Source organism: Myotis daubentonii, chromosome 14, assembly GCF_963259705.1.
Source record: "Myotis daubentonii chromosome 14, mMyoDau2.1, whole genome shotgun sequence".
Lineage (NCBI taxonomy): Eukaryota > Metazoa > Chordata > Mammalia > Chiroptera > Vespertilionidae > Myotis > Myotis daubentonii.
In genome coordinates this window covers 49,497,836-49,523,567 of record NC_081853.1, presented here as the reverse complement: position 1 = coordinate 49,523,567, position 25,732 = coordinate 49,497,836, and the positions used below count along the sequence as shown (strand labels likewise).

General features: G+C 36.8%; 1 protein-coding gene across 39 annotated transcripts in view; it reads left to right on the top strand.

Annotated features, from left to right (window-relative positions):
• Positions 1-25,732, top strand: part of LRRFIP2 (LRR binding FLII interacting protein 2) — a 97,810-nt gene that overhangs the window by 57,430 nt on the left and 14,648 nt on the right. For 21 of the 39 annotated variants that reach the window (XR_009448582.1, XM_059664256.1, XM_059664255.1 and 18 more), the window contains 8 exons: positions 2,054-2,119; positions 5,425-5,514; positions 9,877-9,921; positions 11,300-11,416; positions 13,075-13,146; positions 17,896-18,066; positions 20,465-20,557; positions 23,307-23,399. Coding sequence is in view for 38 of the 39 variants with exons in the window: in XM_059664256.1 (XP_059520239.1) it covers positions 2,054-2,119; positions 5,425-5,514; positions 9,877-9,921; positions 11,300-11,416; positions 13,075-13,146; positions 17,896-18,066; positions 20,465-20,557; positions 23,307-23,399 (747 nt within the window). In the remaining variant the exon portion in view is untranslated. The remainder of the gene's footprint in view (positions 1-2,053; positions 2,120-5,424; positions 5,515-9,876; positions 9,922-11,299; positions 11,417-13,074; positions 13,147-17,895; positions 18,067-20,464; positions 20,558-23,306; positions 23,400-25,732) is intronic. The other 18 variants (XM_059664285.1, XM_059664289.1, XM_059664291.1 and 15 more) reach the window with 10 other exon arrangements.

Here is a 25,732-nt window from a genome sequence, read left to right as displayed (position 1 = left end):
CTCTGTTTCTCTTTGCATCCCTGTTTCCTGCATTGACCCGTTTCACTTGCTTGCCAGCGCTTTAATCGGCGGGCTGGGAGAAGAAATAAAACCAGTCAACTTTTAAGAATTGTTTCATAAAAGACAAAACTGCAACAATTCTAATTATCTAATTGTTCTGCAATATTAAAGGTTTTTTTTCTTAATTTGTAAAAGTAATATTAGCTCAAGAAAAGCCCTAAGTAAAAGCCCCCTCACCTTTCCCCTCTATTTCCATTCCTCAAACACAGCCTCTGTACTTGTATGTCCTTTCAAAGATATTTTATGCATATGTGGGTATTCTTTATTTGAACAGTATGTACATAGACTCACATATACTTGCTCCTCATTTGTTTTATTTATTTAAAGTATCTTTGTATTAATACATAGAATCATTTCATTTTTTTTTAATTTAAAAGATTTTTTTAAAAAGTAAACCACTTTCCTTAACTTTTCACTGAATGCCTCTTAGAGTTAATTTTATGTCAGGACATTCTTTCCTTTTTTAAAAAAATTGATTTCAGAGAGGAAGGGAGAGGTGAGAGAGATAGAAGCATCGATGATGAGAGTCATTGATTGGCTGCCTCCTGCACACCCCTTACTGAGAATTGAACCTACAACCTGAACATGTGCCCTTGACTGGAATTGAATCTGGGCCAACGCTCTATCCACTGAGCAAAACTGGCTGGAGCCAGCACATTCTTTTTAATGGTGATATATTATTCTATTAGTGCATGGGCTGTACGTTTAAAAAATTATTTTTCCTAATGTTGACAATTCAGGCTGTGAGATTTTTGCTACTACAGACACTTGTACAATGAACATTCTTATATATTTTTGTGTACTTCTATGAGTAGATCTTCAAGGTAAATTGCTAATCGTGAAATGGGGCGATCAAAGAGTATATGCATTTAATTATGTATCGTGCCATATTGCCCACCAAAAAGACTGTACTCACTTACAGTTCCAATAGCTAATTATGAATTTAGGAGCTACCTTGTTTTTCTTGGCAGTGTCAAAATTGAAGAAATTACTAAAGCAGTTTCTTAATGGTCAACACATGTTACTTTGTTGAGTGGAATGTATGAGCTATATGGGCTTTCTTACACATATATGTTTGGCTCAATCCTCCTGCCGTTTCCAAGTGGCACTTCTCAAGAATTCTACTCCTAAACGCACAAAAAATTACTCAGAGATATTTAAGGAGATAAAAGCCTTTTCACATAGGAAGGAAGTGTACTTTTAATCCACCCTCTAATAAAATTCTACTTGGCAGTTCTTGGGCCTGGTATCATTTTTAATGTCTCAAGTATGATGGCCTCTTGCAAACAAAGTTATTATAAATAAGTTTTCATCAAGTATAGAATCTTGTCCTTGTGTGCTGGCTAGATACTGTTTCATTTTCAAGTTGGGTTCAGAGTTATTATCTTAGTGATACCAGAATGGTTTCTTAGTGATGTCAGAATGGAGATAACCTACACATACTGAGCATGAGTCTTGTACTGCTGGTGAAACAGGAAGAAGAGTGTAGGGTGATGATAGAAATGTCTTCACTAGTTGGCTTAGGAATGAATAAAGGAAAATAAGAACATCATTTCAGTGTAATACTGGTAGGAAATTCTGTCTTTGACTTATATTAGTTCACTTGAAAATATTTTTTAAAGTTCTCAAACTAAAACAGTAAATATATCTATTGATCCTAATGGGATCCCAAAGAGCCTAAAGGTTTTAAAAGCATGAAAGCTGGATTTGGCTGGTTTACACATGCCTCCCACTCCCTTTTTCTTTAACTTAAATAAAAGATAAAGTACTATTTTATTCTTTGTGCATATTGAAAATGTTTTTTATTTTTAATGATCATTCATTATATCTTGAAACAGCTTGTTTATTTAATGGTGCACAGTAGGTGGTGCCAACTATAATGCTCATAGAGAGTGTGTGAATGCTTCCCAAAACCTTACCTGATATACTCACAATCATGTAAGACCTGTAGTGAAATTGCATCTTTTTCATTATCTGCGTTTAATATCTATAGTTTATCGACGACACTGCAAGTATTGCATCTTCTGGTTGTTCCAGTCGCCGGCGAAGGGAGAGTGCGGTGAGCGTGGTTTGCATGCAAACACACACAAATTTTAAAATCGCGCCATTGTGGATCACGTGACATCTGTGGGAAAATGAAATTTGTATTTGACAAAATGAGCATTTTCTTCCGATTTAACTTATCTGAATAAGTTGCCTTCAAAAATGTGTTTCTGACAGTACATATTCTCTGGCTACATAACCTTTCATTACTAACTTGCTTCTTCACACCTTTTCTGTGTTAGTCATTGTATATTTGAAAGATTTTCTCTTTTTATTCTTTGTTGCTGTTTTATGCATATTTATATGCACATTGAACCAAAAACAAAATTTCTCAAGCAAAATTAATGTTTCCACATTGTATAAAACTCATAACTATGGAATATAAAGCATGTGGCCATCAGCCTCTTTCTTTGTTGTGTATTTAACCATTGTTTATACATCTTTTAAGACCCGTGAACTTTGTAAGAGATTCTGATGGCAAAATTTTAAAATTCTGGTCTTAGAATTCAATTAGCGTAATAATTGTAAAGACAAAAAATAGCTGTGTTAAAATAATTATATAATTTCAGGTTACTCTCTTAATAAAGCTGGAAGTTTTATGGAGCTGATGACATTTTTGCTTTATTTAATAATTAATTTGAAAAGTACATTGGTGAGGATGATGTGTCAGCTTAGAGCTAGAAAAAAGAGCCCAATAACTAAGAGGCTAGAATTCCTTAAAGAGAAATAGAAGAAGGCCATTTAATGAGTTGTGTTTTATGAAAGATTGTAAACTTGAAGTTTCATAGAGAAGGAAACACCAAGTGTTTGTGAGATTTGTTGTCAAAAACAAAACAACAGCAGTCTAGCCCTAGCCGGTTTAGCTCAATGGATAGAGTGTTGACCTGCAGACTGAAGGTTCCCGGTTTGATTCCATTCAAGGGCATGTACCTAGGTTGCAGGCTCCTCCCCAGGCCAGGCCTGGTCGGGTGCATGCAAGAGACAACCAATCAGTGTGTCTCTCTCACATCGATGTTTCTCTCTCTATATCTCACCCCCTCCCACTCTCTAAAAATCAATGAAAAATATCCTTGGGTGAGGATTAAAAAACACACATACACACAAAACCCAGCAGTCTAATTAAAGGCAGTTCTGGTCCATTAGCAAGCCAATTTAGTGCTCACACTCAAAGCTGAAGGAGAAAGAAAAGTCCAAAACATCTATCTGAAAGCACCTCAAAAAGTGATGGGGTAGAAAGTCAGGGATTTTATTATTTTTTATAATAAAATTATTTTTTAAATTTTCAGTTACAGTTGACACTGTTTCAAGGGTACAACATAGTGATTAGACATTTATATACTTTATGAATTGATCACCCCAAAAGGTCTAGTACCCATCTGACACTATACATAGGTACTAAAATATTATTAACAATATTCCCTATGCTGTACTTTACATCCCTATGGCTATTTTTATAATTGTATTTTTTTAAATAATATGTTTTTATTGATATTTAGAGAGAGAGGAAAAGACAAGGATAGAGAGATAGAAATATCTATGAGAAGCATCATCAATCGGCTGCCTCCTACATGCCCCTTACTGGGGATTGAACCCGCAACCTGGGCATGTGCCCTGATTTGTACTTCTTAATAGAAAGAGAGGGACTTTAAAATAATGGTGCCTGGGCCTGAACCACTTTTACAACTTATTAGTGTGTTAATGTCAGTTTCTTCTCTTTTTTAAAATATATTTTTATTGATTTCAGAGAAGAAGGGAGAGGGAGAGAGATAGAATCATTAATGATAAGAGAGAATCATTGATTGACTGCCTCTGCATGCCCCACATTGGGGATCGAGCCTACAACCTGGGCATGTGCCCTGACGGGGAATCGAACAGTGACCTCCTGGTTCATAGGTTGACACTCAACCACTGAGCCACACTGGCTGGGGTAATGTCAATTTTTTTATTTTTACAATGGATGTTAATATCTTTGTAGGTAGGCTTAATATATGGATTAAATGAATTACTATATAGAAAATAACTCAAAATATTGAGACAGTAGGTACAAATAAAATATTAGGTATTTGTAAATCGAACAAGTATTACTGTTACTATGAATAAAGTTATTACTGCTTGATCATATAACCCTTGGCAAAACTTTATAGTTATAAGCCTTCTTTGTCTCTGTGGATGGGCTTCCATATTTCTTTCCTGGAAGGGAAGAGGTTGTTTTGTTTTGTTTTTTTCCTCTGTAAGACCATTTATCTTTCTTTGCATTATTTATAATATATACTTATAGTGGGCCCAGCTGCTGGTGGCCCAGCGAGGGCAGCAGAGGGCTCGGGGGCACTGGGTCCCCAGAGAATGGAAGAGTTTTTAAGCAAGGTGATCCAAGCTGAGGAAGGAATAGCTGATGGGTGAGGGAAAAACTGTCATTTATTAATTCAACAAATGTTTATGAAGTACCTGTTATATGCAAGGCACTGTGTTAAGTGCTGGGAATAAGGATAAGCCAGCCCAGATTTCTGACTTCATGGAGCTTATATCCTAGTGAAAGAAATAGAAAATAAACTAGTAAAGAAAGGAACAGAAAGAAAGCAGCCCTGGGACTGTGAAGAGAACAAGCAGGTGATAAGATAGGCAACACTGAGAGTGTGGTGTATGTGTGTCTGTGTCCCTTTGGATAGAGAAGGGTTCTCTGGGGGAAGTGACTTTTGAGCTGAGACGTGAAATGTGAGGCGCCAGCTGCTTGAAGAACTGGAGGAGCTTTCCCAGTCAGTGCCAGAGTCTAAGGTGGGAAATGACTGGGTGTTTGGGGAACCTAAGGAGGCCATGTACTTCTTTCATTATTGTGTTCTGCAGTTCCAGGTCTTTAGAGGGAACTGTGGAAATGGGGTAATGCAAAAATAATTTTGCATTCAGTATATATGTGCTTAACAGAGTTGATAGTTATAATGGATAATAAATGTGTGAAATGTAGTAGAGGCTTTAGGTAGATATTATACTAGAATCCTCCTGGAGATACATGTCTTAAACACAGGAGAGTGTGCTGGCCTCAGGCAGCAGCACGTGATCTTTATAGAACTCCAGTTGGGATGAATAAAGCTTATTTGAGGGAGCTGGGATTTTATTTAGGAAGCCCTTTACATTTCCTTTTTACTTTTTAGATTAGGCTAATTGCAGTAGTTTTCTTCATTTCATTTCATTTCATTTCATTTCGTTTCATTTCATTTCATGATACTTTATCACACACCAAAAAGACTTCCCCCCATGTGCCAGTGTTCTTATTCTTTTCTCTCTTTTCTTAACTTCTAAAGCATCTCATTTTTTCCCGACTGAAAGGTTTCTGCTGCTGATTATTTCAGTCGCTCCAATCGCAGGGGGAGCTTTGTCTCTGAGGTGGATGATGCCAGTGTCCTGGATTTGAGCAGCGTGAGTGGATTGCATGGGGTGCTTATGTTGTCTCAGGCGTGTAACTAAAGTCTAATATGTTAGCTGTTTTAAAACTAGGAACTCAGTTTACTGCCCAGGAAATATTTATTTGAACACACTAGCATGAAATACAGTTACTTGTTTTGTTTTGGAATGTATATATTGATATGTTCTGATTTTTAAAAAACTTTTCTGTTGAAAATTTCCCCCATAAAAAGAAAACCCATCAGCAGCTGCAGCAGTTACCAGTATTTTGCCAATTTTGTTTCGTCTTTTTCTTCCCCTTGCCCTCCTTCCCCCCCTGAATTATATTAAAGCAAATCCCATTCATCGTGTCATTTCCCAATAAATAGTTCAGTATGTCTCTCTACGGAACTTTTGAGAAGTTTTTTCATACTCACTATACCGTTATTTTACCTAATGAAATTTAAAAGAATTCCTTAAAACCATCTAATACCTAGCCCATCTATACTAATAAAAGAGAAAAATGGTAATTGGCGTACGACGGTACCCTTTTCATTGGCTAATCAGGGCTATATGCAAATTAACTGCCAACTAAGATTGGCAGTTAACTGCCAACAAGATGGCGGTTAATTTGCATATGTAGGCACAATGCAGGGAGGCGAAAGGGAAAGCAGGAAGAAGCTCCCCGCCACTGACAGTGATCGGAAACCCAGGGGGGAGCTAAGAACTGGGGGGCAGGGCAAAGGCGGCCCTGGGGCCGCCTTTGCCCTGCCCCCCAGCCATGATCGGAGAATCAGGTGCCTTTTCCGCCCTGGCCAGTGATAGCAGGAAGTAGGGGTGGAGCCAGCGATGGGAGCTGGGCATGGTCGAAGCTGGCAGTCCCAGGAGCTAGGGGCCCCTTGCCTGGGCCTAAAGCGAAGCCCACGATCGTGGGGCCTCTGCAGCTGCAGGTCCCCGCTGCCCGGGCCGGACGCCTAGGCCAGAGGCGTCAGGCCTGGGCAAGGGGCCGATCCTGCGATTGGAGGGTGATGGGGGTCAACGCCTGAGGGCTCCCAGTATGTGAGAGGGGGCAGGCTGGGCTGAGGGACACTCCCCCCACACACACACCCAGTGCACGAATTTCGTGCACCGGGCCCCTAGTTTAATTATTTAAGAGCACAGTGGCATAATATTTACTTGAAAATTTTTTTTGAAAGTCAATGGGAGAAGCTTTTGTATATTTTATTTATTTTTTTACAGAGAGGAAGGGAGAGGGATACAGAGTTAGAAACATCGATGAGAGAGAAACATTGATCAGCTGCCTCCTGCACACTCCCTACTGGGGATGTGCCCGCAACCAAGGTACATGCCCTTGACCCGAATCGAACCTGGGACCCTTAAGTCCGCTGGCTGACGCTCTATCCACTGAGCCAAACCGGCTAGGGCTACTTGAAATTTTTTGAGACTAGTCGGCTATAGTTAATATTAGTGAACAAGTCCTCAAGGCCTTACTAGGGCAAAATAAAAGCTTTGCTTAGTTTTTTTTTTTCTTAGCAATTTGATTATTTTCATTAATTTTCACTATTGCAGTTTAATTTGCTTGTTTTACAGAATTGTGATCATATAGTCCATACAGCCTTTGTTTTCTGATTTCTCACTAATCTACAGTCATTTTTCATATGCGTGCATATTGTTTTTTTCCATCTTACTTATATACAATTTTTAAAATTAGCTGTAGTTGCCATGTTTTACATTAGATCTTCAGAGCTTATTCATCTTATAGCTGAAAGTTTGTACCTTTTTTTCAACCCTTCCCTATTTTATACTTTAATACAGTAAACACAATTACATTTTATTCCTTTAAAAGGCCTTTCAGGATCTGGCATACTCTTTGGGAAATGCAGCTGTGTAGACCTCCTGGCTGTTAGAGCACTGGGCTTTAGAATACCAGGTTTCAGCTAGCATGTTGTTGAAACGCAGTGCAGCACATAATGTAGCACAAGGGCTGAGCACAGAGAACTGAAGAGTCTCTGGCCAAGTCACTGCAGCCAAAATAACTGGACTGCGGCATGGCTGCTCTAGGCATTTTTTGCTGGCTTTACAATCCCTGAGGTTTGGCACATCACCAGTTTATGTTGCGACAATTGGGATCTGTCAGAAGAGAGTGAAAGCAGTAGAATCAACGTTGCGATGGACTAGGTCAGTGATGCAACCTCCAAAATGTAAGTTTATTCCAAGTTGACTATTAAAAAATGGGAGGGTTGGGGGCAATTTTTGTGAGAGGGGAGATATGAGACAGGATTTCAAATCGACCTAGAAAAATGTTTCTGAATGCTCTGTTTTTCTCCTTAATTCATTAGTAGAAGAGAGTTGGAAGGTTCTCTGAGGAAAATAAGGCAGTTTATTTAGGTATAGTATTTCTTTCATTCTGAAGAACAACACATTAAATATTAGGCAATGTATTTTACTAGTATAGATGTAATGGAAGATTATTCCTTTTTTATGGCAAAGAATGCCAATATAAAAACTACTGTCATTGCCTGATTGTTATAAAACATTTCATATGTAGTTTTAAAAAATCAGCGTAAACTGATGTCAGTTCCTTCTTAGAGTATTACAGCAAGTAGCAGCAAAAAGAGTTCAAAGTCTAAGGTAGTCCTAATATTATTGATATATAGTACTCATAATAAAAGGTATTTACTGAGAAAATGAATGCAATAATGTAATGAAAAAGAACAGAAAAACTTTAAAATATGAGGAAGTTAGAGTGAAGTGGTCTGAAAAGAGCCAGAAATAATGACGTTTTGTATTTTAATAATTAACTAAGAAAGAAGGTTTTTAAATCTCTTCTCTAGATAGGGCTGGGAGGGTTGGTTTGGTAGATGGAGTCTGGGTATATTTTTATTTAGTTAAATCTCTGACTGTTTCGCACCAGTTGTAATTGGGACAGTATATAGAAGTAAATATGAATACTTGGGCTAAAATTCACAAAACAGATCTGGATTCAGATCTGGCATTTTGTAGTTGTTCAACCTTTCACCTCTGAATTTCTCTTTCCTCAGCTGTAAAGTTAGGGTTTTTGATTAAACCATTAAGGTACCTCACTTTTTTAAAAAAAAATAATAATATATATATATATATATATATTTTTTTTTTAATTGATTTCAGAGAGGAAGGGAGAGGGAGGGATAGAAAGATCAATGAAGAGAATCATTGCTTGGTTGCCTCCTGCATGCCCCCTACTGGGGACGGAGCCCGCAACCTGGGCATGTGCCCTTGACCAGAATCAAACCCGGACCCTGCAGTCCGCAGGCCGATGCTCTATCCACTAAGCCAAACCCACTTCTTGAAACACTGTCTCCCTAAAACAGCCTGAAAGCCTATCAGCATATTAGTGCATATAGAACTGTTAAAATAGAGGTCAGTTTACAAGTATAGATGGTGTAAGAGTAATTTTCCATTCATCTAACCAATTTTGAGTTCTATATGCCAGGTGCTATTCTTGGTGTTAGGATTGCAGAAAAGAACACAGACATAGAGCTTATGTCAAAGAGAGAGACATAAGTAAATTATTAATTATCAGTCAGGAAGCAATAAATGCTATGAAGAAAAATGAAGTACTTTCTCTAATCTTTGAAACTTGATAAGGGAAACAAGATATAGAATGTATTTGGGACACTATTTTTAGAATTTTTTTAAAGACTTGGGAGATGGTTGCCCTTGGATTGAGAATTGGAGGTCAGGATGTGATGTAGTAGGGGAAAGGCTTATTTTGAATACTCTTTTGTTGTGCTCTTTGATTAAAAAAAAAAAAAATGTTTGTATGTATGACCAAAAAAAACCCACAAAAAACACACGCCACCCCAAAACAAAATAGAACAAAAAGACAAACAACTGAATCCTTAATGCTGTGGGGAAATTCTTTTTGATGATATATTAACATGCTTTAGTCCAATCGGAACTTTTTTGGCTAAGTTTACTAGTCTTATCTATGTGTCCTGTGTCCTAATAATGTTTAGATAATAAAGTTTTTAGCTTTTGGTTGTATCAGACTTTTCCTGTGGATGTGTACACATTTTTTTGTATTAACATTTGCAATACTAAAATTTAAGTTTATGTATAATTTTCCTTAATGTGTTCAAATTCCATGAAAAGAAAATCTATTTAAAAGTTGTAAACTTTTGCTAAAGAAGAGCTTGCTTGCTTGCTTGCTTCATGTCTTCCTTATGGTAAGAATTTAAGTTCTTGACATTTTGTCTTATATATTTCAACTTTTATTTCAGTTTTAACATGTTTACTTTTAGGTTCCAAACATCAGTTGAACTTGGAGAACTCAAATAAGGTCACTTCTTTTTCCCCCCTAAAAAAAATCAACATGCCTAAGCATCTTTCCTGATTTTTATCTCTGTTCTTTTCTAGTTGGATGAGAAATCTGACAAACAGTATGCTGAAAATTACACAAGAGTGAGTATATAAAGTCCTAAGGGAATGAAACTCAAGGTCAATTACAGTTGCTTTCATTCTTGATTTTACTACAGTTGAGCTGATGGAGCTCCTCTTCCTCTCTTCATCTATTTCCTGTCCTTGACCCCCAAATTCCTCTGAGGTTGAATCATGTGAAGCACTGGGAAGAGAAAAGACACTGCATTTTATTTCCCTGAATGTCACCTCCTAAGCTTTTGGCTGTTGTTTTGATTTTCATTCCTCTAGGATTTGGTCCTGAGAAGAAGGACCAAAGACACTGCAAATGAAGTGTCTTTAGGAATGGTGGTGACACCCGCTGAGATTTTTTTCCCCTTTCAGATAAATTATTTCTTTGAAGTAAAATAACTTTTTTTTCTGGGAGTTGCTTTGTGTCAAAGTCCCTAACTTTCTTCCAGAAGTATTTTTTGATAGTCATCTTAAGGAAATTATTAGGATTACTTTTATGCTGTATCTAAAAAAGATATACTAGTTCTGTCCAATTGAAATACAGTGCAAACCATCAATGTAAGTAAGCCACATGTGTGTAAGTTTGAATTTTCTAGTAGCTACATTAAAACAGTAAAAGAAAGAGGTAAAATTAATTTAAGTAATATATTTTATTTAGCCCAAATATCAAAAATATTTTCAACATAATATGAAAATTTATTGAGATATTTTACATTGTTTTTTTCTGCACTAAGCCTTTGGAATCTGATATATATTTTGCACTTTTAAAAAAATCTCATCTTGGACTAATCACATTTCAGGTGCTCAATACCTACACTGGGCTTGTGGCTACTATTTTGGACAACACAGATCTATGCCATTTTTTAATCCAACAGCGTAATCGCCCATTTCAACTAATTGTGGGAAGAGCAGTCTAAATCATAGTGATGCATGATGTTGTTGCTCTCAGCTGCAAATAGCATCTCCAGCTCTAACAAAATATTACAAAAAGAAAAGATCCTAAAGAAGTAGCTTCAGGGAAATAAATAAGAGGACTGCTAATTAGCATACCAATTACAAAATTCTAAATCTAAAAATTAACCTCATGTGTTCACCCCAGTATTGTATTGTTCACAGTGTAGCAAAGATAAACTTAGAAAACGAACAACTCTTACACAACTATTTCCTCCTTAGTTATTATGAATTCTAGATTCCTTTAAAATGTTTTGAGTGACAGGAGTTATGCTTATAGTGCCTGAGCCCTTCTCTGGGTGCCCCTCCCCAAAGCCAACCTGAACTGCCTGTGGGTGGCACTTTGGTAACTTCTCTTTCCACACTATTAGATCTCCTTCACCACCCTATCTTTTTTAGTTTCTACAGCAAACATTTTTAAAGAAGCAAGACTTAGAAGTGTCATATTTCTTTTCTCTAGCCTTCATCTCGAAATTCTGCCTCAGCAACAACCCCTCTAAGTGGAAACTCATCCAGACGAGGAAGCGGGGACACCAGCAGTTTAATAGATCCAGACACCTCATTAAGTGAATTGCGGGTAAACCACAATTTTTGGTGGCTTTTTAGAAACAATTTTTTGGCTTCTTTGCAGAATACTAGTATACTGAAACTATTTAACATTTAATGTGATGCAGTAGAAAGAAAAGGAGTATGAGTTCTTTTCTTTTCTTTTTAATATATATTTTATTGATTTTTTACAGAGAGGAAGGGAGAGAGATAGAGAGTTAGAAACATCGATGAGAGAGAGAAACATTGATCAGCTGCCGCCTGCACATCTCCTACTGGGGATGTGCCCGCAACCAAGTTACATGCCCTTGACCGGAATCGAACCTGGGACCTTTCAGTCTGTAGGCTGACACTCTATCCACTGAGCCAAACCGGTTTCAGCAGGAGTATGAGTTCTTTAAGAGAAAATTATTAATACAGTTTGAGAATGTGACTTTGATCTGAAAGGAAAGAGTGGTTCATTTTTCTGTTCTCTTTCCAGCCTCAGACTTTGCTTGTGCTTGCTCTATACTTGTATTTCTTCAAGAGAATTGATTTCCTTGAAGTGAGGTTTTTGTAATTGGCTCCTATCAGACCCTCAATAAATGTCTGTTGAATGAATCAATGAATAAAAGACAGACAAACCCACTGAGGAGGGAATGAATGGGGCAGAGGAAGTACAATACAGAAACTGTGTATTTTGGCCTTGGATAATTGTTCCTGCCTATAAATACAGAATTGTATTTAGGGCCCTGAGTCAGTTATTTCCCACCTAAATCAAGCATCCACAGCAGGGCCAGGACTAAGAGAAACAGTATTTTCCATTTAAAATGCAACCTGCTTCACTTTCCTTATAAGGATTATGGTAACATTTGTAGCAAATGCTTGGGGTCCTTAGGATACTCTCATTTGACATTGTGTTGAAAAGTTTTATGTTTAACTTCCCTCCATTTACTTTCTTTCTCCAAAACTAATTGTGATCAGTAACCAAGTTATTGAAAGAAAACTTTGTTGATATCCATTTATTACATTTTTAAAAGCTTCTGCATGAGTCAGTAAAATTTGCTGCTTAGAATTAATTTACTATATATTTTACTAGTTCTAGCTAAAGATTACGCTAAATATTTAAGTGATTTATAAAATTCTAAAATTTATGTTAAAATGTTATAATTTATGTAGTTTTCTCTTTTCTTTTTTAAATATATTTTATTGATTTTTTACAGAGAGGAAGGGAGAGAGATAGAGAGTTAGAAACATCGATGAGAGAGAAACATCGATTAGCTGCCTCCTGCACATCTCCCACTGGGGATGTGCCCGCAACCCAGGTACATGCCCCTGACCGGAATCGAACCTGGGACCCTTCAGTCCGCAGGCCGACGCTCTATCCACTGAGCCAAACCGGTTTCGGCAAGTTTTCTCTTTTCTATATACAGCCCACCCCCATTTGCTAATGCTGTTTCAACATGGGTTAATGCCAAGAAAATGTTTAACTCCTTAGATACATTCTCCAGACCTTCTCTAGCCCCGCTGTCACCTGATCTGCTTGCCCTTTGTAGTGGTTGGGAATGGCAGTTACGTTTGTGTACTCTGATTTTTTTGGCTTTTATTCTGGAATATTCCATTGCAATTCACATTTTCATCTGAATTCTTTGAGACTTAAGATATGTTTGTGGATGGTTTTATGCAACGGTTCATTCCTATGTCCTGCAGGATATCTATGACCTTAAGGACCAGATACAGGATGTAGAAGGGAGATACATGCAGGGGCTTAAAGAACTAAAGGTATCAGGGCCCATTCTGCAGCCGAAGCATGCTGTCTGTACGCAGAAGTGTTGGTAATGGTGGCTTCACGAGTTCTATTAACCCCACTGCACATAGCTTCACTAACAGTGTTCGTCTTTCAAGCATGTGCTTAGCTTGCAGTGCATAGGAAAGGCGAACTTCCAATCTATGCTTATGTTTAAATGTGTAGTATATGATTTTTGGACTATTAAATAATATTATACCTTACAGTTTTAAAACCTTGTAAAATAGTGTCTTAGCCATACAAAATTGAATTGGGCAAACACCTAACAAGTATTGTAAGAATTGTTTTTATTTATTTTTATTTATTTATTTTTTTACTGTGAATTGACCTTAAAATTCTTCCAAGGTAAATGAGAGAGTATTGCCTGTGTCTGTCACCGAATTCTGTTAAAGGCAGAGGGAAGAAGGATCTAAGACAGCCGTGGGCAAACTACGGCCCGCGGGCCGGATCCGGCCGTTTGAAATGAATAAAACTAAAAAAAAAAAAAGACCGTACCCTTTTATATAATGATGTTTACTTTGAATTTATATTTGTTCACACAAACACTCCATCCATGCTTTTGTTCTGGCCCTCCGATCCAGTTTAAGAACCCATTGTGGCCCTCGAGTCAGAAAGTTTGCCCACCCCTGATCTAAGAGCATTGTTATAAATATTCCCTCTGGAGGAAGGACTCTGAAGCATGAGGCCTGTGCTTTCTTTCTTTGTTGTTTTTAACCTATAGGTCAAAAAGGATGACTCAGATTCAGTGCCTTAACGAATTTGGAGATCAGTGTAATTGGGCCTTACCTTGTCCAAGCAAGGATGGCTGCCAGTTTTCAGTGCAAATGATCATGTGAGGCAGACACTTTGGTTGTAAATGGCACTTGGTTATCTTCCCTATGTTTTATTATGAAGTTCAAGCCTAATATGAGGAAATTAAGTTTCTCTGAACATATGCATATCCCTGTTTAAAACCGAAAACACAGCAGGCCTCTAGAAAAGCATAAGCAGGGCATTCAGAAAGCTGACTCCAGATAATGGGCCAGGGTTTCATCTGCCTCCCTGGTGTGATTTGAAGTAGCCCGGCTACCAGCCAAAATCTTCATGCAGGTGATTATTGTTCATAAGGAACTTATAGGTGAGACTCAGATCAGAAAGCGTGGGAAGTCCTATGGAGACTGCCCTTGAGGGAAGCCTGGAAGCTGCTGGTGTGACAGTGATGTTGTCAGTAAACGTGAGGAGAACTAGGGTTAGAGCGCCGCTGTGCTCAGTTAGTCTTACTGCTCTAATTTTCAGGATTTAATCTGCCCCTGCTTTCAAGGTTTTAGATAAGACTTTCGGAAATATCTTGGATCAAGGGGAAAAAGCCAGCACATTAAATAAATACATTCATGTTAAATCTCGTGTGTAATATAATGTATCAGGAAAGCAAGCAAGCCACTCAGGCATTTTTACTTGTTTATTTATTTTATTTAAAACATTTTTTCTTACCTTAGATCTACCATTTATTGCATTTTTTGAAGGCTACAAAAGAACAGATTAAATTTATCTGAGACTTTAAACAGATAAGATCACTTTTCTTAATTTATGGTCAGTGTATAATTGAACTTCAGGTTGTATTTATCTTGAAATGACTTTTAAGTGGGAGAAAAATCATTTAAAATATCTGATTGAAGCACAGTGATGTGATATATCTGTATCCTATTAAAAAGGATGCTGGGTCATTGTTCATGACTTTGTTCTTTAAGTATGTCTGCCTTTGGGTGCTTTTCCCCACTTTCCCCCACCCAGAATTATCTGAGTCTTTTTAAAACACAGGTTGCCGGACTCTACTCCCAGATTTTCTTATTTAATGTGTCTGGGATGGCGGTTAAAATTTGCATTTTTATTCAATTCTCAGATAATGCTATTGCTGCTCCTTCAGAACCTACACTTTGAAAATCACTGCCTTAGGTGTATTTAAGTAAAACCAATTCTTAATGTGTATCCCTGTGTGAGCTAGATCAAAATCACTGCTACCTTGATACTTACATTTGAAACAGTTGTCTGTGATCTTGTTTAAAGGAGGAGTACATTACATAAGTTTTATGTCAGATTTCTTGTGTTATATATTGCATCTTGCATTTGCTGCTTGAACTAGCTTAGATTCCAGTGTTCATGCAGTTATGCTTCATTTTATATGGACTGAGTTGTGAGGAGAACTTTGGATGCTATTAGCCTTTAAGATGGATCAGAATCATCCTAAACTCTCCATTATATTAAGATATTACCATATTTAAATTACTATACAGTTGACTTTGCTTATATTTTTTATTTGGATTGTATTTGTTCCCAATTCTAGAATAAATGTTGCCTGTTAATACAGTCCTAGTTTATTGAACTTCATTAAGTGTGTGTGTGTATCTTTACTGAGATATAATTCACATACCATAAAATTTACTCATTGACAGTGTGCACAATTCAATGTTTTTTGGCAGAGCCACAGAGTAATATAACTATCACTACAACCCAATTTTAGAACATTTTTATTTTCCCAAAAAGAAACCTCTATCAGTCATTTCCCACTTCTTATCTCCCACTCATACACTCAGCCCTGGGTAGTCACTAATTTACTTTCTGTCTCTGTGGACTTGCCTATTCTGGCATTTCATATAAATGGAATCATACCATATGTTGTCTTTTGTGATTGACTTTTCATTTAGCTTAATATTTTCAAGATTCATCCATGTTGTAACATGTATCTGTGGTGCCTGTTTGTATTTTTTTTTTTAATGTGTGTGGGTAATATTTCATTGTTGGATTTACCACATTTTTTTTATCTGTTAGTTGATGTACATTTGGGTTGTTTCCAATTTTTGGCTATTTTGAATAATGCTGCTTTGAATATTTTTGTGTACACATTTTTATATACACATATCTTCTCATTTCTCCTGGGTAGAATCCTAGGAATAGAGTTGCTGGGTCATATGATAATTCTGTATTTACCATTTGGAGAATCTGCCAAACTATTTTCCAAAGTAGCTGCACGTTCTCACCAGCAATGTATGAGGGTTCTAGTTTTTCCATATCCTCACTGATACTTGGTTTTGGTTTTGCTTTGTTTTGTTTTTGTTTGTTATAGCCATGTAGGTTATAGCCATCCCGGTAGCTCTGAAGTGGTTTTGATGTGCATCTCTCTAATTACTAATGATGTTGAGCATGTTTTCATGTGCTTATTGTACATTTAGAGAAATATCTATTCAAATCTTTGCCCATTTTTTAAATTGAATTATGTATCTTTTTTATTATTGACCTGTAAGAATCCTTTATATAGTCTGGATACAAGTCCTTTATCAGACAAGATTTATAAATATTTCCTCCCATTCTATGGGTTGTTTTTTTACTTTCTTAATGGTATTGTTTGTAGCACAAACATTTAAAATTTTTTATGTTCTATTTTTTCTTTTATTGATAGTGCTTTTGTTGTCGTGTCTAAGAAAATATTGCCTAATCCAGGTTTATGAATATTTACAGCTATGTTTTAAGAGTTTTATAGTTTTAGCTCTTACATTTAGGTCTTTCATTCATTTTGAGTTTATTTTTGTGTATGATATGAGATAGCAGTCCAGCTTCATTCTTTTGCATGTGGATATTCAATTGTCCCAGAACCATTTGTTGAAAACATTATTCTTTTTTCCATCGAGTTGTCTTAGTACTCTTGTCAAAAATCAGTTGATCATAAATATAAGTGTTCTGGACTCTCATTTCCATAGCATTGATCTTGATTTGATAAATATTTGCACTAGTTATTTATTTCCAATAGTGATGACTTTTTCTATGTGAAATATTTTTTTCTTTTTAGCTTTGAAAAAGTTTCTAGGCATTAGTAACTTAGACATAGTCATTAAAGAACAGACTTATAAGCTATTTTACGCAGAAAATTTAGAATATAAAATTTCAGGCATTTTCTGGTAGTTCTTTTTAAAAAGCTTTTTTTATTGATTTGAGAGACAGAGAGAGAGAGAGAGATACATTCATTGGTTGCCCCCAGACATGCCCCAATCTGGGAGCAAACCCAAAACCTGGGTATGTGCCCTGACCGGGAATTGAAGGTACCACCTTGGATGATGCTCTAACCAACTTAGCCATACCGGCCGGCCAGAGCATGGTAGCTCTTTTATTAGTAATCATTTTTTTATTGTTTACTTATTTTGATATGACTAAAAGTTGAATAATTGCTAGAAATCAATGTTTATACATTTACATTAGCATCATTATGCAGTCCAGGAAAGTACTGAAAACAAATATCCAGGAAGTAGCAAAATTCAAATGAGTACGAAGTTAACTTGTATAAAGTGAGGCTGTATTCTATTATATCATTGCATCCTGAATACCAAATAGCTTGTTGTTAAAACTTTAAGAGTAACATTTCTGAAAACCTTGGTGATTCTTCATTTTGTTACTCTGACAAATACAAGTTGTGTACACATCTTTTCATCTTTCAGAGGCAACATTGCTGCTTGATTTTCTTGCCTTGGATAGCAGAGGGCATATAAAGTTCTTACATTGGCCTTTTTGGCTTATCATCCTCCTGTTGTATGTGCATGTTACTAAACAAGGAGTTCCCCAAACTGCTTGTATTTTGCAAAAGTGCATCTTCATGTGTTTGTGCCAGTGCTATCTTTTCCTGTTATATATTCTATATCGTATATGTATGTGAACATGGTATTTTAGGTATCAGGCTGATGACTTGGACTTTTTTTTAGGAGTCTTTGTCTGAAGTGGAAGAAAAATACAAGAAAGCCATGGTTTCTAATGCACAGTTAGACAATGAGAAGAACAATTTGATCTACCAGGTAGATACCCTCAAGGATGTTATTGAAGAACAAGAGGAACAGATGGCAGAATTTTATAGAGAAAATGAAGAAAAATCAAAGGTAACTGCTCATCTTGTATTACACCTTTCTCTTGGATCAGAAAATTAAAATCTGCCATTTAAAAAATGTAGCATACCTGGGAATGTTGTTTCAGTCAAACCAATTGGTCCAAGGAAATTGACAGAACATAACAGGTCCTAAATATTTTTCTTTTTAAATTTTTATAAGATTTATTTTATTAAAGAGAAGCTTGTAACCTTCTTTAGTTTCTGAAAATAGAATAGAACTCAAATTTTATCTTTATTTTCTATCTCTTATTTGGGACAGTTATAGTTAATTACTTATTTCTTCCTGTTTTGACTGGCTAGAACTCCACAAAGCTTCAAAGACTTGCAATGCAATGGTTCAGTTTCTTCTTTTTCTCCTCCCCTCCCCCATTTTTCAAGAAAAGCTATTTTCTAAATGATTGGAGAGAATTTTTAATCAGTAATTTAGAAATAGCATTGTGGAGACATGGGTCAGAAATCGACATATGTTTTCGTTAGAGCTCTATAAACGATGTTCTTAAAATTGCAGAGGAAAATTAAAGTGTAACTCCATCTTTAAAGAGAAATGTCCCCTCATCTCTTACTAATCAGGTGAGACAGTTTAATAGGAAGGGCAAGATAAAGACTTGATTCTTTTACTTTATAAATTTTCAAAATAAGGAATTGGTTGTTTTGCATTTTTTTATAGTCATACCTATGAAGTCAAGTATTCAAACATTTGATGATTTTAATCAATTATAGATTTTACTAGAGGCTCAGTGCATGAAATTAGTGCATGGGCAGGGTCCCTAGTGGCTGTTGGTTGCCGGCCGGGGCCTCCCTTCCCCAGCTGCAGGCCTCCGGCTGGGGCCTTCCTTCGTTCTGCACTGCCCCCTGGTGGTCAGCACGCCTCATAGTGAGTGATCGAACTCCCAGTTGGTCAAACTCCTGAGGGGACACTTTGCATATTGGGTTTTTATATATATAGATTCTAACTGATTTTCAAATTGTCCAACCTTTAACTAATGTGAACCTCTTCAAGTTGATTCCCAAGTTTTGACAAGAGTCTATTTAAAAAAAAATTTTTTTATTGTTGAAAATATTACATATATCCCCTTTTCCCCCTCATCAACCCCCTTCAGTCCACCGCACCCCTCCCCCTACCGCCTCCTGCCTCCCGCCTCAGGCCCTTACCGCCGGGCATGTTCCCTTGATTGGAATTGAACCCAGACCCTTCAGTCAGCAGGCTGATGCTCTATCCACTGAGCCAAACCAGCTAGGGCTCAAGAGTCTATTTTTGATAGCTTCTTTGCTATCTAGCACAGAAGGTGTTCCAGGCTCACCTGGTACATTTCCTGTACAGATCTGGAATCAGCTGTTTGTCCATACTTCTCTTTTAGTGAAATTAAATTTTCCCTCTGCACATTTTAACAATATAGCTTACTATGGTTGCTAGGGTTGCACTTGCCACCAAGTTCGTCACTGTTTTATAAGCTTTTTTAGCATCAGGTGAACATGTATGTGGGATAGTTTTAAAAATAATTAAAAAACAAAAGTTTTTAAAGTCAAAATATGAGTATATGCTTATGGTTCTAGTTCATGTTCAGGACTCTAGGGCTTTTACTTAGAGTCTTCCTTATATATATGTACATCTCTTTTTCCCCCACACTACCACTTTCAGTTCTTAAAGTCACTGAGGATGATAGTAATTACGTTATATTCTATGCTCATTGCATTATCCCACAGTACCCAGAATAGCAGTACCAACGTTACCACCAACAATATAATTACTTAAAATAGTTATGCTTTTGTTTTGTTCTGTTTGGTTGTTATTTGACTGCTAGGCTACGCATAATCCAACTATTGTTTTTAAAAGTTACTTGAAATAGTTTCTGCCCCTCTGCTTATATTGCTAACTGGTTATATAGTTCCCTGCATTTTATTTCAATATTTAGAAATTGCTTTTTTACTTTTTATTTTTAAATTATTTTTACTTTTAATTGTGGTAAAAAAAACATATAACAAAATTTACCACCTTAACCATTTTGGAGTGTACAGTTCTGGACTGTTAAGTATATTCACATTGTTGTAAAACAGATGTCCAAAACTTTTTCATCTTGTAACACTGAAACCTTGTACTTAGTAAATATCTCCCCATTTTCTCCTTCCCCCAGTTCCTGGCAACCACCATTCTCCTTTCTGTCTCTATGAGTTATATTACTCTAGATACCTCATATAAGTAGACTCATATATTTGTCTTTTCATGACTGACTTATTTCTCTAGCATAATGCTCTCAAGCAAGGTTCGTCTGCACCGGCAGTTCAGGGGTGTTTCTGGAGGTCAAGCTTAGCCTCTGTGTTATTATATTGTAGATGTTCCAGTTTGTTGTGTGCCATTATCTGTGTAAACTGTATCTTTTGCTTAATAACAGGAGTTAGAAAGGCAGAAACATATGTGTAGTGTGCTGCAGCATAAAATGGATGAACTTAAAGAAGGCCTTCGACAAAGAGATGAGCTTATTGAGGTACGTACATGAACTGAGGAAATATTTAATTTTGAAAAAATGCATTGAATGAGATGAGGGGTATGCATTGGGAGGGAAAGGAGTTAAAATACTACAAAGAGTTTACTATTTGTCTCTTCATATTTGGCTGTACCCTACAATTTTACAAACGTGAAACATAAAGGCTTAAACAATTAATACTATGAACCTTATAAACAGTCCCCCTTTTAATAATAGAAGCTTTTGTAATTATCTTTTATTCCTAAGCACATTCTTTCCTACAGACACCTTAGGAAATGGGCAAAGGAAAGATTACAGAGTACATCATTCTTTGGAATGTAGTGAATGCTGTCTTTTGGAACATGATTCTGGGGGAATAAGAAGCTTGATCCTCACTGAGGTAGATGCATTTCTGAGGTGGCTAAATGAAAATAAAAAATTGTGGAGGCACCTTATATACAAAAAGGCAAAGGCTGGACAGTGCTGAGTTCAGCTTTCTCCTGGTGGAGGGACTCTGAGCATCAGTGTTGGCAACCCTTTTAGGAATGGGAAGCAGTGTGGTCCACCAAGAGATCTTTGAAAGCATTTATCATCCTTCTGTGTCTACTACCTCACATGCCATTTCTGTTTTTCTCTAATTGCGGTTTTTCCTTTTGAGTTTGTTGTTTTTTGTAACTATGAAGATAGTTTCTTGGTAAGGGATCCTGCCCATTAATCTTGGTGTGTTTACCAAAGAGCTCTAATGTTAACTTAGTATTGATGACATGTGAATGATAGCAGGAAGGCCATCTCTTAATGGCCTCACTTACCACACTCACTCATCCTCATCGCAGGGCACTCAGACACCTTCACCTCCACCCACACCCACCTCCCACCCCCTTTCCCTCCGTCACCTAGGTACCTGCCTCACTTAATCTCTCTCCCTATACATGACTTAAAACAACAACAACATTTATGCCCGGCTGGTGTGGCACAATTGTTGAGCATCAACCCATGAACTAGGACAGTGATGGCGAACCTTTTGAGCTCGGCGTGTCAGCATTTTGAAAAACCCTAACTTAACTCTGGTGCCGTGTCACATATAGAAATTTTTTGATACTTGCAACCATAGTAAAACAAAGATTTATATTTTTGATATTTATTTTATATATTTAAATGCCATTTAACAAAGAAAAATCAACCAAAAAAATGAGTTCGCGTGTCACCTCTGACATGCGTGTCATAGGTTCGCCATCACTGAACTAGGAGGTCATGGTTCTATTCCCAGTCAGGGCACTGCCCAGGTTGCTGTCTCGATTCGCAGTAGGGGGTGTGCAGGAGGTAGCCGATCACGATTCTCTCTCATCATTGATGTTTGTATCCCTCTCTCCCTTTCCCTTCCTCTCTCTGAAATCAATATAAAACTATTTTAAATAAATAACCATTTAATAGATGAAAAGAAATGACTATTTTTTGTTTGTGCATTTGTGTTCTTTTTCTTTATTTTTGAGAATAATTGAATTGAAACTAGCCTACTAAAAGCAAGGAAAATTTGACTATCCTAAATGCAGACGCAGATAACTTTTAAAAATATAAAATTACATGGAAATTAGTTGTCTTAGTTTTTCCATATATGGCAAGAAGTATGTTATTCAGATTCTATTTCCTGCTGGTATTTTTGAAAATGTGAATCCTCTCCCTTTTTGTCCTTTTGTATTTTTGTGTGTCATTGTGCCAGCCACTTGTTACTTCTGTTTCTAAATTAAGATATATACTTTTCCCCTTTTATGATTTAAAAATAATAATAACGCTGCTTCTCAAATTCAGTAGCTTAGAAATAGTTAAGTATTCTAGTTTTTAATTTGATGATGGCATTCAAGAGGAATTGTAATGCATGATTTCTATAATTTTTCATTGTTGTTTCTTTAAAAACTCAGGGTGCTGGGTATACAAACTTTAAAAATATTAAATTAGTTTTAGGTGTTTCTTATTTTTAGAATTAACATCTCTTAGATATTACTAACCGTGTTTATGTATAAATGAAAAATCTTGAGTATGACAAAACAATGCTTTTTGGTCTGCAGAATCGCATGGTAAATAAAATATATAAGAAATGTGTGACTAAGGAAAGTAGGAGATCATAATTTACCAATAATGCATAAAAGAAAACCTGTTAAACATAAAAGGCTAATTGAGCATCATTGCCTAAACAGAAGAGTTGTTTAAGAATTACTAAATACTGATTTCTAGTTTTTCTAAACATTGATGTATTCATTTATAATGCATGATATTCTTTCTAGCATAGATTCTAACAAAAATTCAAAATGACAAAGCTGAGATATGTCTTGTATTTTTTTTTTAGTTCTGCTTAAGAAAATAAAATTTAAAACTGCTGGTTGTTCTTTATGATAAGGATCATAAGCAAATCTGAATTTCCCTCTTTAGAAATGTAAGTTTTCCATGTTTGGAAAAGGCAGTTCTCAGGAAGAGTCCATGTGGAGCTGGATGCACACAGAAACCCTAGCTGGCTTGCTGCCACATCGCTGTGGTTGGAACGCTTATTCCCAGCCCCCTTCCTTACTGTTACAGCGGAGAGCCACCGAGAGGCCTGTCTCCACAACGCTGGGTATCATCCTTCCTTTCAGCAAGCAGCTCCTGCTTTTCCTGTTCCTCGCAGACCTTCCCTTTACCTTTGTTAAACCAGCTTTCTTTTTGTTCTGTTTCCTCCTCTCACCCCCGCCCTTGTTTCTTTCTGCTCTTTCATTACTTCTCTTCCCCTCTTCCTCTGCAGGAGAATCAGCGTATGCAGCAGAAAGTAGACACCATGACAAAAGAGGTGTTTGAGCTCCAGGAGACACTTCTTTGGAAAGATAAAAGCATTAGGGTATGAAGTGAAATTGGGCTTTGCTCCCAAGCTCATCGACGAGGAATAGACCAATATAATTTACCTTAGAGATTCCAAAAGATCTGTCCTTTTGACTCTTTTTAAGCATTTAGTCAGTGTGAAATATAAGCAGACGACAGAAACTTCTAGAGGAAAACCTGATAGCACGCATGGAAAGAACTCTACTTTCTTGCTGCCTCTGGGCTAGTGAAACCTACGAGGAGGAACTTTCTAAGGAAGTTGTTCTTTATTTCCTCAGGATTCTTATCCAGAAGCAGCCACAGGCATTTAATTCAAACTCTGTGGGTAGCTTTATATCCTGACATTGCAAGAATTCGGATAAGAAGCAAGAGGAAAAGGAGTGGGGCTGGGGGAAAGGTTATTAGCATTCCATAAATCCTTGGTAAGTAAAATAGGAAGAGATTAAAATCAGTTTAATTACAGGAGTAGATAAGAATGTCAGATTTGCTAGAGCTGCCAAATTATGACATCATCTCTAATTATAACCTCATAACTCCCCAAAGCAGGGGCCCAGATAAGGAAAAAGTCTTCAGTGCTTTTTTGCTAAGCCCTTTAGGCTGAAAAGATTTCCACCAGCTCATCCCGTGTGCCCTTTGACTGGCAGCCCCATCTCATGGCAGGAGCTATCTGTTCCGCAATTGGGGGACCACATAGCCATAGTGGCTAGAGGCTTACCTTCTCAGGGAAGGGCTGTGGGGGGGGGGGTGCGGGGGGACAGGTGAGGTGGGTTAAGGAAAGGTAGCAAAGATCCTCAAGAGCACTTGTGACAGATATAACCCTGTGGATCACACCCTCCATTGTCGGGGGCGGTCTGTTTAGTATCCAGTTCTTTTCACACTTCCAGTCAGTCACCCTATCCTGTCATTAATGAGCACCTGGGAAACAGAATGACTTCTGAAGAGTTTGGTAGACCAAAAGCTTTAAAGCAGTGGTTCTCAACCTTCCTAATGCCGCGACCCTTTAATACAGTTCCTCATGTTGTGGTGACCCCCAATTTCATTGTTACAAATTGAACATAATTAAAGCATAGTGATTAATCACAAAAACAATATGTGATTATATATGTGTGTTCCGATGGTCTTAGGCGACCCCTGTGAAAGGGTCATTCGACCCCCAAAGGGGTCGCGACCCACAGGTTGAAAAATGCTGCTTTAAAGAAATAAAGCTACCTTTTAGAGTTTCTAATACTTATACCACGTTTCTAAAATTCTACCCAAAACTAGAAGATCCTTCTGGAGTATAAATTAACAACTCTGTTAACAGTTTTAAAATTGTAAGCTACCGACTTTATTTAAATTTTTACTTGGGAAATTTAAAATGAGATGTGAAAAATGTATAGCACTGAGTACGTAATTTAAAAGTTTAAAATCTGGTCACTGTCTAGAATGGGGTTTTTTTTAGGACCTTACATAATTTTCTTTAGCACCTATTGGCAAGCCTGTGGTTTCTATTTTGCATAATTATCTCAGTATTTTAAACTGATTATTTTGGTCTGGCCAAGGAAAAATTCCAAAACTCTCAGTCCAATAAAATAGCTCTTTAAAATAAAACAATTATTTTCTTACTGATGGTTAAGATATAAATTATTTGACTTTTTAATTTTCTTGGCATTATTAAATAAGGGGTATCTTCCTTCTATGTGGTATATAATAATGTATTTCTTTGGATTTAAAAAAATTAACTTTTAAAACATTTTTGAGATAATTGTAGATTCATATGCAATTGTAAAAAATATACAAAGAGATCTTGTATGTACTTTACCTAGGTTTCCCCAAAAGCAACATCTTGCAAAACTATAGTACAGTACCACATCCAGGATCTTGACTTTGAAATAGTCAAGATACAGAACATTTTCATCACTGTTACAAGGCTCCCTCCTGTTGCCCTTTTATAGCCATATCTACTATCTCCCCTACTCTGTCCCAAGCCCTGGCAACCACTAATCTGTTCTCCTTTTCTATAATTTTGCCATTTAAGAATGTTATATAAATGGAATTATACAGTATATAACTTTTTGGAAATACCTTCTTTCACTCAGCATAATTCCCTTGAGATTCATCCAAGTTGTTGCATGTATCAGTAGTTTGTCATTTAAAAAAAATTAAAAGCTGTGATAAAGTACAAATAACATAAAATGTACTACTTTTAAGTGTAGAGTTAGTTGTGGTATTAAGTACATTCACATTGCCATGCTTCCATCGCCACCATCTATCCACAGAACTCTTTTCATCTTATTTACAACTCCCAATCTCCTCCTCTCCCCACCCCCTCCCAACTCCCATTCTACTTTCTGTCTCTAAGACTTTGACTCA